Below are 16198 nucleotides of genomic sequence, written 5' to 3' on the forward strand. Positions count from 1 at the left end.
CTTTCTCTCTCTTCTCTCTCTCTCTCTCTTTTTCTTTTTGAGACAGAGTCTCACTCTGTTGCCCAGCCTGGAGTGCAGTGGCATGATCTTGGCTCATGGCAACCTCGACCTCCTAAACTCAGGTGATCCTCCCACCTCAGCCTCCCAAGTAGTTGGGACTACAGGCATGTGCCACCACACTTGGCAATTTTTTTTTTTTTTGGTAGAGACAGGGTTTTGCCATGTTGCCCAGGCTGGTCTCAATCTCCTGACCTCAAGAGGTCTGCCCATCTCAGCCTCCCAAAGTGCTGGGATTACAGGCATAAGCCACCATGCCTGGGCACCCCATCCTTTTTCTTAGGGGAGCAGATGGAGGCCCCTAAGAGGTAGAAGGCTGCTAATAAGGCCTAGGACTAGGCAGAGGGGAGGAGAAGGGGAAGCTGGGTCCGAGTCCCGATGTGATGAGGTTTCAGGGAAAGTGGCATCTGGGGTTTCCTCAGAGCCTGGAAATTCCACTGTTTCCGGCTCCACTCTGAGACCCCCAAATCCTGAGATGCTCAAACCCTGGGGCCCAGTCCTTACAAGTCCTGGGGGCCCTCTAGGGGATGTGAGTCTGTATCAGGAGGTCCACAATCCCCTGACAAGTCCCAAGGTGGTGAGTAGGATCCTTGACTGTCCCTAATGCCAATGTGCACTTCGGGTGAGGCAGACCCCACGCCTGTTCCCTGCATGATCCCATGTCATCCTCATGTAATCCTTGGAGGCACATAGCTTATTTATCCCCATGGCACCTATGAGACTTCAAGGGGTTAAGGAACTTGCTCAAATTTGCACGGCTAGGGTGAGGCAGAGTGAAGATTTGAACCAAGGTTTGACTGACATCAGAGTCTGTGCTTTTAACTCCTGTGCTATATTAAGTCTGGCGACCCCCCTGGTTGATTGGCTCAGTAAGAGGAGGAGGATTTGTGGGGGATTTGCTTGTGGTTGGGGTGGCTGTCCCCCTCTCATATCAAGCGATGGGAAAGGGTAGCACTGACGTCAATTATTGCCATGGTGATACAGCAACCCTTTCCCTGCTGTCTCCATGGTAACCTGGGGGGTCCATCTGTACTTCGCCCCCTCCTTCTAAAAGGGGGTCCCTTAGGGAGGGGCTGGCTAATAAGGTGTCTGAGAAAGAAGTCAGGGAAGGCAGTGATTCGAGCATCCCCCTTTGCCTGGCCCCTCCCCATTCCTCAGGCCCAGAGAGTAAGGCTGGGATCTACATTGGGTCCTGCACTGGGGTCTGGGGACAGATGTACCCTTTAGGGTAAGGGAGGCAGCGCTGTCTTTGCTACCTGGGGATTCCCCTGGAAATTCCCCTGCCCCCAATCCCCCCACCAAGTTCTTAGGCTCCTGAACAGAACTGCTAGGAAGTTGGCAGAGAGAGACAAGAGGGTTTCCTCAGCCCTCTTCAGGGCTGGACATCACCCAACCCCTGGGGACAGTGTCTTTGGCTGTCTGGCTCTCTGCTGCCCCTTGAAGCCAAAGGTAGGAGCAGCAGCCGTAGCAGTCTCTCTTGCTTATCAAGTGGTAGCTGTGGCAGTGATTCTTGCGTGGTGCTATACATAGAGGTCCTTGCTGAAACTTTCCACCAGGTGTCAATTAACCCCACTTTACAGATTTGAAGATGGAGGCTCAGAGGGGCTAAATAACTAGCTCAAGATTGCACAGTTAGAAAAACAGAGTCAGGGCCGGGCATGGTGGCTCACACCTGTAATCCCAGCACTTTGGGAGGCCGAGGCGGGCGGATCACGAGGTCAGGAGATCAAGACCATCCTGGCTAACACGGTGAAACCCTGTCTCTACTAAAAAATACAAAAAAAAAAACAGAGTCAGGACCTGAACTCAGCACTAGTTTCGGCCAGTGGCTTTTCCAGTGAGAAGGAGGAAGAAGAAACAGAGACCAGGATGGAAGAGAAGAGAAATAGGAGAGTGAAGTGACCCAGCTAAGAACCTGTCATACTCTGCCTGCCTGCAGAACAAAATTCAGACTCCTTCACCTGGTATGCAAAGGTCTCCTTGATCCAGCTTCTCTTCTATTAACCCATTCCTGGATCCCCTGCATTCTACGCTCTGAAAGGGAAAATGATGTCAAATTCAGGCCTGGATTCTCAGTACCAGCCATGGCCCAGGAAGGTGTTGACGAAAATTGATGAACTGAGTTTCTTGAACTTGTCCTTCACTTTCCTGCCTCCAGGCCTTTACCCACAATGCTTCCTCCCCAAAGGGAATGCCCTTCCCCTTGCTCATGGACATTCTAGAGCTAACTAGTCCCACTGGCAAGGACTGCGTCTAGAATCTTTGTATCCTTCACAAATCAGGCATGTGGGACGTGGCAGTAACTGGTTCTAAATTTTTTTTTTTTTTTTTTTTTTGAGACGCAGTCTCACTCTGTCACCCAGGCTGGAGTGCAGTGGCGCAATCTCGTCTAACTGCAAGCTCCACCTCCCGGGTTCACACCATTCTCCTGCCTCAGCCTCCTGAGTAGCTGGGACTACAGGCTTCTGCCACCATGCCTGGCTATTTTTTTTGTATTTTTAGTAGAGATGGGTTTCACCATGTTATCCAGGATGGTCTCGATCTCCCGACCTTATGATTCACCCGCCTCGGCCTCGCAAAGTGCTAGGATTACAGGTGTGAGCCACCACACCCGTTCTAATTTTTTTTAGAGTCAGCATCTCACTCTGTTGCTCTGGCTGGAGTGCAGTGGTGTGAACTTGGCTCATTGCAGCCTCAAACTCCTGGGCTTAAGCAATCCTCCTGCCTCAGGCTCCCCAGTAGCTAGGACTACAGGCACATGTCATCACACCTGGTTTTTGGGTTTTGTTTCGTTTTTAGAGATGGGATCCTGCTGTTTTCCATGCTGGTCTTGAACTCCTGGGCTTAAGTGATCCTCGTGCCTCAGCCTCCCAAAGTGCTGGGATTACAGGCCTGAGCCACCATGCCTGGCCTATTTTTTTTTTAGGAAAGGAAGGTTGAGAAGACAGGAGAAAGGCAGTGGGAGAGATGGGGGAAAAAAAAAAGGAAGAATGAGAAGGATTCACTATTTGGGGGCTGGTAGAGTCCAAAGAGACCAGCTGATGCCTTTTTTTTTTTTTTTAATTAAAAAAAAACAGTGAGGAAATAGGCCCTTTTAATAAGCCTCCTACATGGGGACTGCCTGGGACAGCATTTTATGTGGAAACTGAGAAGGGTATCCCTTTTGGGTGACTGGGATTCTAAGGTGCTGTAGGGAGAGTCTGGACTTCTCTACCCCATGAGGATTAGATGCGGGTGTTGAATTAATTGTCCTTAGATCTCAGGGTACAGGAGACTGAACCTAACCTTTAGGTTACACTCCCTCCATACAAAATTGGAAAGCAGAATATACGGGCTCATTAAAGCAAAATTGGAAAGTAGAAAATAGTTGCTTAAATACTACCACTTCCGGGCAGGCTTCCTGTCATGGGCCCCTCTGAGGGTAGATCTTAGGGCATGTGGTCTGAGGATGCCAAGGAGTGTGCTAGTGTCACTTCTCATTGGGGGAACTGAGTCTCAAAGGCTCAGTTCACTCATCTGTAAAATAGGAAGTTAAACCAACTTCTTTCTTTCTCTTTCTTTTTTTTCTTTTTTTTGATAGAGTCTTGCTCTGTTGCCCAGGCTGGAGTGCAGTGGCATGATCTTAGCTCACTGCAACCTCTGCCTTCTGGGTTCAAGTGATTCTCCTGCCTCAGCCTCCCGAGTGGCTAGGATTACAGGTGTGTACCACCACACCCAGCTAATTTTTGTATTTTTAGTAGAGATGGGGTGTCACCATGTTGGCCAGGCTGGTCTCAAACTCCTGACCTCGTGATCCACCTGCCTTGGCCTCCCAAAGTGCTGGGATTACAGGCGTCAGCCAGCATGACCGGCAAGCCAAGGTTTTTCAAATGGCCTCTCCCCCAATCTTTTTATGATCCCTTCTGTCCTAGGAGAAACCAAGTCTCAGGATGGACTAGGGCAGCTCCAAACCCTTCCAACAAGGAAGACCCCAGGCGCCTAGGACCGCAAAGAGCAAGTCCCAGAACCATCTTCTCGCTGGAGAGGATTAAAATGGGCCTGGTGGGGCGTCTGTAGTCTCAGCTACTCGGGAGGCTGAGGCAGGAGAATTGTTTGAACCTGGGAGGCGGAGGTTGCAGTGAGCAGAGATCGCGCCATTGCACTCCAGCCTGGGAAACAGCGAGACTTCGTCTCAAAAAATATATATAATAATAAATAAATAAATAAATAAATAAATAAATAAATAAATAATGGGCCTGGTGTGGGTGGCCACTGGCTGTATTCTATGTTACTTGTCGGCCCACCTCTCCCTCCTGTCCCCCACTTCTGTGGGTCACCGGGGTCCAGCACAGTGATGTGAATTTCACCAGAGAACTAGGAGAGGGTTAGAGAGATCTCGGACAAGGGCAGGGCCCCAGGGGAAAGGCTGCCCAGCAAAAAATGGGAGGAGCGAAGTGGCATAGGTTGAAAGGTGGAAGGGCAGGCCCCTGGGGCTGTGTCCAAGCGAGGAGGCCGCGGAAGGGAAAGTGTTATTGGACTGGACAGAGCAGCTAGTGGGCCCGACGGATAGACATACACTGCCAGCCCGGAGTGGAAAGAACAGTTTATGCTGTGCTTTATTAAAATGTGCATCATTTATTTTAAAATGTGCATCATTGTCTCGTGCTCGGCGCATGCGACCTCAGCGTGGTGGCCCGCGGGGGGGCCTCGTTCCCGCCCAGCTCCCGCGGAGCCGCAGGGAGCAGGCGCACTCACGTGGCGCGGGCCCGGGGGCTCCCGCCCATGGCCAGGTAGACGTCGATGGGCACGTGCAGCAGCGTCAGGCAGTGGCATCCGGGGCAGCGACGAAGCGGCCTGGGGAAAGTGGGGCGCGACAGGGGGCGCTGAGGCGGGGGCCCGGCCCATCCTGTGGGGCACATCCAGGGAGTGCACCTGGGTCCCCGGGGGTCCGGACGTGGATGCGGGGACCTGACTGCTGGGGGCGCCAAGTGGGACCGAGGGCGGGGCCGCGGGACGGGCGGAGGGGGTTGGCGCGGGCCTCACCTGACCGGGTTGTGCTCCGTCGCTACCGCCTCCGGGCTGTCCTGGGACTCGGGGGAGGCGGCAGGGCCACGGGAGTCTCCGGCCTCAATGGGGAATCTCCGACCCTGCGGGGGCTCCTGGGCGCTCATGTCCAGGCCCCGGGGCGCTCTGCGCGGGGAGTGGCGGTCAGGCCTCTCCCGGGCAGCCGGGCGCCGCCGCCTCGCGCCCGCCCCCTGGGCCGTCGCTCACCTCCCGGAGGCTGAGACCGGTCCCAGGCTGGAAGCAGCTGCCCGAGCCCTGGCCGCGGGAGAACGCTCCGGTCCAGGCGGAGCCGGGCAGGTCTCTGCGGCGGGCCCGGACCCGGGCGTCGAGGAGGGCAGCATTGTGACCCGGGCCGCGGCGCGCTGACCTCACAGAACCCGTTCCTCCCACTGGAGAACCCCCAACGGCGCCCCCGGCCGCCCCTGGCACTCAGCGCGGGCCGGAACCGGGGACTGGAGGGATCTGGCCATGGCGCCTGGAGACGGGGTAGCGCAGACCCCAGCCACCCGATGGGGGCGCAGCAGGCCAGGGCAACCCGCCGCGAGGCGGCGTCCACGTCAAGGAGCCGAGCCTTCCCGGCCCACACAGACGCCGAGGAGCGCCCTCCCAGACGGGGCTACGACTCAGTGCCTGGCGCGGGGGCGGGCTCGGCGGTGACTTAATCCGGGCTGGGTTTGGTGGTGGTAGTGAGGGCAGGTAGGGGCACTGCCCATTTTGGCCAAGGGTCACACAGCATTTACATCACAATTGCGCCGGAGCTTAAAAATGTCTGGCCCTCTCCCTCCCCACCACCCGCGGCTGTGTCCAGACAATGTTCTAACGCTGGGGGCGGCTGCGGATGAAGTCCTTGGGGAGAAAAGGAGCAGGCCAAAGGCGATGGTGGAGTAGAGCTGCCTCGCAGAGGCAGCATGAGCTGAGAGGGTGATAGGAAGGAGGCGCTAGACAGGATGGAGGACTTTCTGCTCTCCAATGGGTACCAGCTGGGCAAGACCATTGGGGAAGGGACCTACTCAAAAGTCAAAGAAGCATTTTCCAAAAAACACCAAAGAAAAGTGGCAATTAAAGTTATAGACAAGATGGGAGGGCCAGAAGGTGAGCTGGGGCCCCTTTGGAGGGAAGGAGGGCTGGCTGAAGGCGGTGGGTGCTTCCTCCTGTTGAAAAGATCATTTGATCACTCCCTGCGCCCACTGGCCTGGAACCAAGCAAGCCGGATGGCAGCTCTGGAGTGGGTCAGTGGGTAACAGAGGGATTCTTGGAGTCCAGGAACATTACACCCCCCAAAATGCAAGATTAAAGTGGCATGAGGTGAAGGATCCTCAGAGGCAAAACCTGAGCCAGGCTTTCCTTTCCGGCAGGGGAACAGAGACTGGCAGAGGCCACAGCCAGGGCTAGTAGAGAACAGGGGCTGGTGCCAAGGCCCGTGGAGATGGGAAAAAGGAAGACAGGGCTCATGGAAAGAACTATGGGGTCAGGGGACAGTGGCGGGAGGAGCTGGCTCACCAGCCTGTGGACAAATCAGGCCTGATAATTTGTGATTCTGTGGCTTTGTCTAAAAGCACCTAAAGCACCTTGATATCCAGTCTCACAGACTGCTCAACAGTCCATGAGGCTGGTGGGAGTGGTTCTTTTTTGAATGATACACTAATGACAAAAATAATAGAAGTAAACATTCTTTGCAATGTCCAAGCAGCTAGACACATTTAAGACCATTAAGGGAGCCAAGAAATAAGACCCAGACAAGGTGGGCAGAAGTTGGAAGGCAGGAGACAGGTGTGAGGAGGTGGGCCTTTCTGATCTGCCAGCCCATCTCTCCTCCCCTTACTTCCTCAGAGTTTATCCAGAGATTCCTGCCTCGGGAGCTCCAAATTGTCCGTACCCTGGAACACAAGAACATCATCCAGGTGTATGAGATGCTGGAGTCTGCCGACGGGAAAATCTGCCTGGTGATGGAGCTGGCTGAGGGAGGGGATGTCTTTGACTGCGTGCTGAATGGGGGGCCATTGCCTGAGAGTCGGGCCAAGGCCCTCTTCCGTCAGATGGTTGAGGCCATCCGCTACTGCCATGGCTGTGGTGTGGCCCACCGGGACCTCAAATGTGAGAACGCCTTGTTGCAGGGCTTCAACCTGAAGCTGACTGACTTTGGCTTTGCCAAGGTGTTGCCCAAGTCGCGCCGGGAGCTGAGCCAGACATTCTGCGGCAGCACAGCCTATGCCGCCCCTGAGGTGCTGCAGGGCATTCCCCATGATAGCAAGAAAGGTGATGTCTGGAGCATGGGTGTGGTCCTGTATGTCATGCTCTGTGCCAGCCTACCTTTTGATGACACAGACATCCCCAAGATGCTGTGGCAGCAGCAGAAGGGGGTGTCCTTCCCCACTCATCTGAGCATCTCGGCCGATTGCCAGGACCTGCTCAAGAGGCTCCTGGAACCCGACATGATCCTCCGGCCTTCAATTGAAGAAGTTAGTTGGCATCCATGGCTAGCAAGCACTTGATAAAAGCAATGGCAAGTGCTCCCCAATAAAGTAGGGGGAGAAAGCAAACCCAAAAATCCGCTTCTAAAATGGTGATATATATTTTACGCCTTAAGTTTACTTATCCTAAAACTTACATCTACCGGAGCCTTACTACCACTCTTTCCTTTTAGAGATCTTCATGGAATCAAAGGGCCTCATTCAGACTTGCTTTTTTTTTTTTTTTTTTTTTTTCTCCTTGCTCTGTCGCCCAGGCTGGAGTGCAGTGGCACGATTCCAGCTCACTGCAACTCTGCTTCTCAGGTTCAAGCGATTCTCCTGCCTCAGCCTCCCTAGTAGCTGGGATTACAGGCACCTACCACCACACCTGGCTATTTCTGTATTTTTAGCAGAGATGGGGTTTCATCATGTTGGCCAGGCTGGTCTCGAACTCCTGACCTTAAGTGGAGGCCTGCCTCAGCCTCCCAAAGTGCTGGGATTACAGGCGTGAGCCACCAGTGCCTGGTCTGACAAGTGATTTTCATACTAAAGTTAATTAAAATAGACCCCAGAATCATATACAAACAGGGGGAGGAGAGGAGAAAAACGACCAAGAACAACTGAAGCCATTGTTGTTGCAACTTCCTTTCCAAAGAAAAGCAGAGGTGTCAGGAGTGCAGAGATGGCCTCCCGACTCCTTGTCCCAGTGAGAGGCCTGTTGGGAGCCCTGTCCCTTTCTTATCCCAAAGGCAAAGCTGAATCTGGGATGAGGACAAGCGATGTCCTCTGGACCCAGGCTATCCCTCTACCCTGTTTCTGGCTCCAAGTGGGAAGCCAGTCCTGCCCTGGCCCAGTGCAGCTGCCAAGGGGACGAAAATAGACCCCAGACACCTTCCAGCTTTGGTTGAATCACTTTAATGCTGTTAACGGCAAGTCTGTAAAAGGTTCAGGACAAAGTTCTTTTTTCTTTCTTTTTTAATTATAAAACTAACAGCTGTTAGAATCTTTTTTCTTTTTTTTTTCCTTTTTTCTTTTCCCAGCTACAAAATACTCTGGGGAGATGCATTATAATTTAAAATATATAATATTGCACAAACAACCAAAAAGTTAATTAAAGAAATAATTACAAAGAGAAAAACCCCATCCCGTCAAAAAAAAGATTCAGCATTCTCTCCAACCCACCCCCTCACTGAAGGTTTGAAGTAGAAGTGACCCCACTCTCTCGGTGTCCCTGACCACGATCCCTTTCACTCGCTGGTGAGCACACCAGATTAGGTACAAGAATCACCAGAGCAGCATCGTGAAGCACCAGGCTCTCCAGAGATTCCTGCAGCCCCTCATTCCCCCAGAGGTGCAGCTTTACCAGACTGGAGGGTGAGAGCGCAAAGGCTGGGTCTGTCTTCAGGAAGAAGAGCTTTTGCAGAAGCCTGATGAGAGTTTCAAGTTCACCCCCAGGATAGCCCTTCCAGAAGCAGAAGGGCTGAGGCGGAGAAGCTAGGCTTACCAGAGTTGTAAGTACTCGGCTGTGATCACCGCTCTGTACCACTGGTAGCTGTTTTGTGTCCTAAGCTACAGGGGAGTTGAGGTGGGTAGCTGGTTGGACAAGGTATCCTGCCAGGCAACACACAGAAGGGCCTCAAGTGGCCCCCTCCCTTCTTGGGGAGGGGAAGAAATGCAAGAGCGAACTCCTGCAGGTGGCACAGCTGGGCTAAGGACTTGGGTGCATCTGACATGAAGCCGCCCTGGGAAGGCATAGGGACAGACCAGCGTGGGCTGGAGGAAAGGAAGGAGGTGGGTCAGGGTTTGGTCTCTGGATTCTGAACCCCAAAGGAGCCTTTCCAGGAATGGAAAATGCCTGGGAAGGGGAGATTCCCAAGAGAGGAGAGGCAAATTTCCCAGAGATAAGTGCATCTTACCCACTGGGATAGGAACCAAAATGTGTTTGCTGTCCCTGTTTAGCCAAGGGTAGGTGGCGTGGCCCTCCCTGTCTGCTTATGGTGGACAGTGTGTGTTGTCTCGGCTTCCTCCGAGAGACTGGTGGTTTAGCTTCTGTCTACACAGGCAGAAGGGCTAGAACTATTCCTTGGGACTTCCCAGCAGGAGTCCTCAGGAACAGTGGGTGTTCAGCAGAAAAAACACAGGCTCTTCTGGTGACAGGGGATAGGTTTCCTCTCCCTCGGGTCATCCTATTGTTGGCACAAGTCAGAGTTCCTGGCCGGGATTTAGAGAGCCCCTTTCCAGGCATGAGCAGAGGCCCAGAAGGCCAGCAGGGAGCCACCAGAATCTGTGCCCAGAGCTCTGGTTGGCAAAGGAGATTTGGGGGGACATTCTCAGAGTCTTCCAGGGCTAGGCTGAGACGAACGAGGGAGGCGAGAGATGCCATGGGTGGGGAGCTGCTCCCTCTGGCTCCCTTACTCCCAGTCCTCCCACTCTACATCTTCCAGCTGCAAATGGGAGGGAGTAATGGAGATCACAAACACATAGTTACTCCTGAGTCAGGCCCAGACCTAACCTCCCCTTGCTGAGCAGAGCCACCTCCCATCCCCTACCTTAGGCCATACTCTGCCCCCTACTGAGAGTGAACCCCTAGTCTTAAGGAATGTGTCTGAGGGGCAGAGCTGCCCTCTGCCTGAGGGGTGGGCCTGCTGCTCTGATTATTTCAGACCTAAAGGAAACGCTTCCGACAACCAACACCAGACACCACAAGGTGATGGCTGCCTACAGGAACCAAGTCAGCCCCAGTCCTTTAAGGAGAACTTGCCTCCTGCTGAGCAGATAATGCCATGGCTCTGAGATGCAGATAATTAGGAGGCCTGAGCAGATACTTGGCCTTGGTCACAAAAGAACAGTGTAATCAAGGGCAAGTTACTTAGCCTTTGGGTGAATGGGGGCCACTCTCCGAGTGGCACTATGGTTAAAAACAGAGGTGGCAGTGGCCTAAGGTGCCCACTAGGTCTTCACTAGGGGCACCAACACCCTAATTCCCAGCTCAAGTCTCCCCACAGAACCTTTTCTTGCTTTGTTCCTACTCTTGGCCTGCTGTCGGCTAAGCCCTGGTATAAGAGGTTCTAGAATGCTCAGGTGTATTGCAATCAGGTTTTAAAGGGGGCTGCAAAGACACAAAAAGCCAGCAAGCCCCTATGGCCTGACAGGGCACTATAGGCCTTCTCTGTTCTGAGTATAGTGAGGTAGTCACAAGTGCAAAATACTCCTGTAGATAAAATACTCCCCCAAGGCTTCAGTTTCCCGTCATGAAAAAGGAGGCCCTTCACAGGTCTCTCTAATCTGTCCACCTCTTTCTAACAGGCTCATGAGTTACACGATGGAAGGACTCATGTGGTTCTTATGTGACAGTGGAAGTAATGCTGACATGAATCAGATATCTGGGCTGCAGCCTCAGTCCTGTCATTAATTAGCTGGGAGAGCTTTGGACTGTTCCAGCCTCTGAATCTAAATGAGCCACTTTTGATTCTGAGAGGTAGTGAAGAATAACAGTACTAAGGCCTCTTTGAGCTGAATAACTGGAATGGGTTTTGTGGGGTTTATCACTAATGTCTCCTGAGTGCCACCATGTCTCAGGCACTAGCCCTAAGGTGTCTACATGGATCACCTCATTACAGCTTATAAGCCAGGTCTTATAATAATCAATTCCATGTTTTAGATGAGGAATCAGGGGCTTAGGTTAAGTAACTTGCCCTTGATCACACTGGTCTTTTGTCTCCAAGGCCAAGTATATACTCAGGCCTCATATCTGGGGACCACAACTCAGAAGTTCAGGCAGGGTTTGATGTCTTTTTTTTTCAAAAATAGAAATGGGGTTTCACTATATTGGCCAGGCTGGTCTTGAACTCCTGGCCTCAAGCAATCCTCCCACCTTGGCCTCCCAAAGCGTTGGGATTACAGGCGTGAGCCACCGCGCCCCTTAAGAAAACGGCATCTGTTTTCTTAAGCAGTTTCTCAGGCAATTTTGATACAGAGCTAATGTCAAGAACTCTCCCCTCTATCTACCCTGGAACTGAGGGGAAGTGGAGCCTACCGATGACCACTGTTGTGGATCTGAGCAGGAAGCTCCAGCTCCTTTCCCACAACCTCTCACCTCAGACAGGAGCAGTGACCCTCCTGAGGGGACAGCTGGGCTGGCTGGGGAGAGTTCTCACATCCAGGACCATTAGGCTCGCGTCCCTCTGACCCACCAGGCCCACTCACCTCCCCAGAGGCATCCACTTTGGAAAGTGCCATCTGCACTTCCTCTTCGGTCATGTCCAAGTCAAAGTCTTTCTCCCAGTCCTCACTGATGTCTGTGCTTGAGCCTGGAACCACGAGCCACAGTGTGAAAAGCAGGAGGAGGCAGGGAAGGGACACTTGAAGAGGGTGTAGCTGGGGAGACAGCACGCTTTAAAAGGGTCTCACAAATACACAAGTCTTTACATTCTGTGTTCACTCTGGCACAGCAATCCCACTTTTTTGTTTTGTTTTGTTTTGTTTTCTTAGATGGAGTCTCGCTCTGTCGCCCAGGCTGGAGTGCAGTGGTGCGATATTGGCCCACTGCAACCTCCGCTTCCCAGGTTCAAGCGATTCTCCTGCCTCAGCCTCCCAAGTAGCTGGGACTACAGGAGCATGACCCCATGCCCAGCTAATTTTTGTATTTTTAGTAGAGACAGGGTTTCACCATGTTGGCCAGTCTGGTTTCAAACTCCTGACCTCAATGATCCGCCTGCCTCGGCCTCCCAAAGTGCTGCAATAACAGGCATGAGCCACGGCGCCTCGTCCCCACTTTTAAGAATCTATTCTAAGGAAAAATCCTGGATTCAGTCAGGAATTTAGCAAAGAGTGTTCACTGCAGTGCTGTCATAGTGATGGAAACCTAGAAACAATCTGAAAGTCCACTGACAGGGAATTAGACAAGTAAATAGTGAGTTACATGATGGAACACTGTAGGCTGTCAGAGGTTAGGCTGGAGAAGAACTTCACATCCATGCCAAACAGCCTTAAACTATTACCTCAGAAAAAGCAGGCTACTAAAGAGTGGAGAAGCACTGTGGCTCAGAGGCTCCAAGAGAGTCACAGAAATCTTCCAGAGGAAATAAACAGTGAACTGAGACCTTGTCTCTAGAAAAAAATTTAAAAATTAGCCAGGCATGGTAGTGCACACCTGAGGAGTCCCAGCTACTCAGGAGGCTGAGGTGTGATGATCACTTGAGCCCAGTTCAAGGCTGCAGTGAGCTATGATCATGCCACTGGTAACAGTGCAAAACCCTGTCTCTAAACAAAACAAAAACCTCCCCTCAAACCCAAAACAGTGAACCTCTTCCTCCTCACTCCATTCTGCCCATACTAATCCTGTTCCTCCAGAAACACACCAGGCGCATTCCCAACTTAGGGCTTTTGCATGGGCTGTTCCCTGCACCTGGAACTCATCTCCTCAGATACCCACAAGACCAACTTGTCACCTCCTTTATGCCATTGCTCAAATCTCACCTTCTAGATGTGGTCTACACTGACCATCCTAAAGAGCAACCGATCATCACCCTCACTCTGTTCTAGATGTTCTTCTTCGGCTGTGAGGTTGGGAGACAGAGTCTCGCTCTGTCATCCAGGCTGGAGTGTAGTGGCACAATCTCAGCTCACTGCAACCTCCGCCTTGCAGGTTCAAGTGATTCTCCTGCCTCAGCCTCCTGAGTAGCTGAGATTACAGGTGCGCACCACCATGTCTGGCTAACTTTTGTATCTTTAGTAGAAATAGGGTTTCACCATGTTTGCCAGGCTGGTCTCAAACTCCTGACCTCAGCTGATCCGCCCGCTTCGACCTCCCAAAGTATTGAGATTACAGACGAGAGCCACCACGCCTGGCTCTGGATTGATCTTTTTTCCATTGTAGTGATCACTTCTAACATATTACATAATCAGACTTAATATGTTTATTGTCTATTAATAGAGGAGTTAGAATATGAGCAGGGATCTTTTGTTTTGTTCTCTTATGTATTTCAAGTTCTTAGAACACATAGTTGGCACTCAATAGTCACAGACCCTTTCTGTAAACCAGGGGTTGGCAAACTATGGCCCATGGATCAAATCCAGCCATGTCACATCATTTGTTTACATACTGTCTATGGCTGCTTTCATGCTACAAGAGCGGAGACCAGTAATTTCAACTGCATGGCCCAAAAAGCCTAAAATATTTATGGTCTGGTCCTATACAGAAAAAGTTTACCACCCCCTGCTCTATGTGATTCTGATGCCTGTCTGTACTATTTGACGATCATTGCTCTAAACATTCATATTTGGCTATGACTTCTTATAGGCAATATTAAAAGTGTATATATAAAAGTTATTAAGAAGCAAACTACACAAATAGTTCCTTTCAATAAAGCATGTACAGTATGATTCCAGCTTTAAAATGTGCCCACAGGCCAGGCGTGGTGGCTCAAACCTGTAATCCCAGCACTTTGGGAGGCCGAGACGGGCGGATCACAAGGTCAGGAGATTGAGACCATCCTGGCTAACTCAGTGAAACCCCATCTCTACTAAAAAATACAAAAAACTAGCCATGCGAGGTGGCGGGCGCCTGTAGTCCCAGCTATTTGGGAGGCTGAGGCAGGAGAATGGCATAAACCCGGGAGGCAGAGCTTGCAGTGAGCTGAGATCCGGCCACTGCACTCCAGCCTGGGTGACAGAGCGAGACTGTCTCCAAAAAAAAAAAAAAAAAAATGCCCACAGATGCATGTACACATGCAGAAGAGATGAGCAAGATATCCAAATACACTAGCAAAGTTATCTCTAGGTGATGAGGTCATGGGGTGATTTTTCTTAACTTTTTTCCAAAAATGAACACATATTACTTTGTAATCTTTTTTTTTTTTTTCTTTTTGAGACGGAGTCTTGCTCTGTCGCCCAGGCTGGAGTACCGTGGCACGATCTCGGCTCACTGCAAGCTCTGCCTCCTGGGTTCACGCCATTCTCCTGCCTCAGCCTCCCGAGTAGCTGGGACTACAGGTGCCCGCCACCACGCCTGGCTAATTTTTTGTATTTTTAGTAGAGACGGCATTTCACTGTGTTAGCCAGGATGGTCTTGATCTCCTGACCTCGTGATCCGCCCACCTTGGCTTCCCAAAGTGCTGGGATTACAGGCGTGAGCCACTATGCCCGGCCTGTAATCTTTTTTTTAAGTACCTTTAAAAAGAGTGGGTCCCTCATCCTCCAATGGCATGACCAGTAAACATCTTCATTTCTTCTTCTCTGACTACTCCTCGCCAGATGCCTCGGTGCTGGGACCTACCCCTCAGTCCCGCTCCCACATTCCCTATATGGTTTCCTGTATCATCCTCTCTGCCAGCCAGAGCATGGTCTCTGGGGCCAGGCAGACCTGGGTTGAATACCTACTCCTTAACTGTGTAGTCTTGGGCAAATTATTGTGGGCTTCAGTCTATTTATAAAATATGGATAAAAGCACCCTCTGCAAAGAACCACTGGAGAAGCTTATTAGAATGCAGACTTCTACCCTGTCCACCCCCGATCCCAACAAAGACTCAGCAGGTCTAGCTGGTGGCTGGGAAGGCTGCATTGTAAGTTGTAAGCAGGTACCTGTGTGATTCTGTGTAGACCTGGGCCTGCAGTTTGAGAAACAATGGTGTTAGAATTAGAGGTATGAATATAAAGTGCCTATTACGTATATACACATGGCTATGTAATGAATGGTGCTGCCTTTCTTCTAAGGGCCTTGTCTCAGAGTTAAGTCATTCTGTACAAGGTACCTCAGCAAGTCAGGGCAGCCAAGACCCAGTTCTTCTGACTCTGCACCTACATCTCTCTGTGCCTTCAGGACACTTAAGTGACATTCATCTGGCTGTCACCACAGGCTTCCTGTGGGTTAGCCAGACTCTTGGTTGCTTCCTCACTTCAGGGCTTTGTCTGTGGCCATGACAGCTTTCCCTAACCTCAGGCTGCCCTCTAGGGACTTGAAACCGTCTCTTCAGGCTTAAATGCTACAGCACACCCTTTCAGGGGTAAAGAACAGAGTATCCACTAACATTTCTGGAATATTCCACATCTACCTCTTGGGTGGGTATTAACAGTCCCCGTATACAGATAACGAAACGAAGGCTTCAGGTGGCACAGGGAGATGTGAAGCTGGGCTCTCTCTGCCATGTGCCTCCTTCCACCGTCCTGTCCTGTCACATAAGGAGAGCACTAAGACCTCCATCACAATGTGTACGTGGCAGAGAGCTAACCTGTGCTACAATTGAAGACTTCAGGATGGAGTTCTACTGGTTTGGTTTTGAAAATGGAAGTTTTCAGGTGATTGCTAACTTTGTAGTGCTGTCACTCACAGCTCATTTTATTCTGTTTAATTGGCCCTCTGCTTCCCCAGTTAAGAAACAGAGGCAATACTGCTCTTAGGTTACACAGTCAGTCATGAAGTAAGGTCTTAACCTCTAGGCTCCTTCCAGGCCACAGGCCTGCCCCAATCTCTCGCCCCTTCCTGTGCAGAAAGAAGTCCAGTCTCTCAGAACAGACGAATCCTGTGACAAAATGTAGGTGGGAAGCAGCTCTGCAATGACAGGAATCACCCTGGGACCCAGTAAAACCCTTTGGCTAGGGCACCCTAAGAGACTCTGCTGAACCCAGAGACCAAGCCTTATATCACCCTA

The 16198-nt window shown here is 51.4% G+C and overlaps 3 protein-coding genes across 11 annotated transcripts in view; 1 reads left to right on the forward strand and 2 right to left on the reverse strand.

The window, feature by feature from the left end:
• Positions 1-4627: 4627 nt before the first annotated feature.
• FAM229A (family with sequence similarity 229 member A) lies at positions 4628-5593 on the reverse strand. Its single transcript, XM_003891516.2, has 3 exons — positions 5308-5593; positions 5080-5226; positions 4628-4890 (listed from the first exon to the last, which is right to left on the reverse strand). The coding sequence occupies exons 1-3, from the start codon at positions 5439-5441 to the stop codon at positions 4788-4790; spliced, it is 384 nt and encodes a 127-aa protein (XP_003891565.1). The 5' UTR covers positions 5442-5593; the 3' UTR covers positions 4628-4787.
• TSSK3 (testis specific serine kinase 3) lies at positions 5085-7661 on the forward strand. Its single transcript, XM_003891514.4, has 2 exons — positions 5085-6192; positions 6931-7661. Exons 1-2 carry the CDS (start codon positions 6048-6050, stop codon positions 7590-7592), a joined length of 807 nt encoding a protein of 268 aa, XP_003891563.1. The 5' UTR covers positions 5085-6047; the 3' UTR covers positions 7593-7661.
• Positions 7662-8449: 788 nt separating this feature from the next.
• The window catches only part of BSDC1 (BSD domain containing 1), a 30280-nt gene continuing 22531 nt past the window's right edge, over positions 8450-16198 (reverse strand). For 4 of the 9 annotated variants that reach the window (XM_009203994.4, XM_009204003.4, XM_003891510.4 and 1 more), the window contains exons 10-11: positions 11757-11860; positions 8450-9994 (exon numbers count right to left, since the gene is read on the reverse strand). In XM_009203994.4, the coding sequence (XP_009202258.1) occupies positions 9962-9994; positions 11757-11860 (137 nt within the window). In that variant the 3' untranslated portion in view covers positions 8450-9961. Of the gene's footprint in view, positions 11861-15131; positions 15158-16198 lie in introns of all 9 variants that reach the window. The other 5 variants (XM_009203983.4, XM_009203986.4, XM_009204007.4 and 2 more) reach the window with 2 other exon arrangements.

Source organism: Papio anubis, chromosome 1 (genome assembly GCF_008728515.1).
Source record: "Papio anubis isolate 15944 chromosome 1, Panubis1.0, whole genome shotgun sequence".
Lineage (NCBI taxonomy): Eukaryota > Metazoa > Chordata > Mammalia > Primates > Cercopithecidae > Papio > Papio anubis.

Bases quoted from the DNA above. Each gene is read 5' to 3' on its own strand.
- FAM229A (XM_003891516.2), bottom strand. From the start codon at position 5,441: ATGCTGCCCTCCTCGACGCCCGGGTCCGGGCCCGCCGCAGAGACCTGC. The intron at 5,227-5,307 runs GTGAGCGACGGC...CTCCCCGCGCAG, and splicing joins CCGGTCTCAGCCTCCGGGAG to AGCGCCCCGGGGCCTGGACA. The intron at 4,891-5,079 runs GTGAGGCCCGCG...CACTTTCCCCAG, and splicing joins ACGGAGCACAACCCGGTCAG to GCCGCTTCGTCGCTGCCCCG.
- TSSK3 (XM_003891514.4), top strand. From the start codon at position 6,048: ATGGAGGACTTTCTGCTCTCCAATGGGTACCAGCTGGGCAAGACCATT. The intron at 6,193-6,930 runs GTGAGCTGGGGC...TTACTTCCTCAG, and splicing joins CAAGATGGGAGGGCCAGAAG to AGTTTATCCAGAGATTCCTG.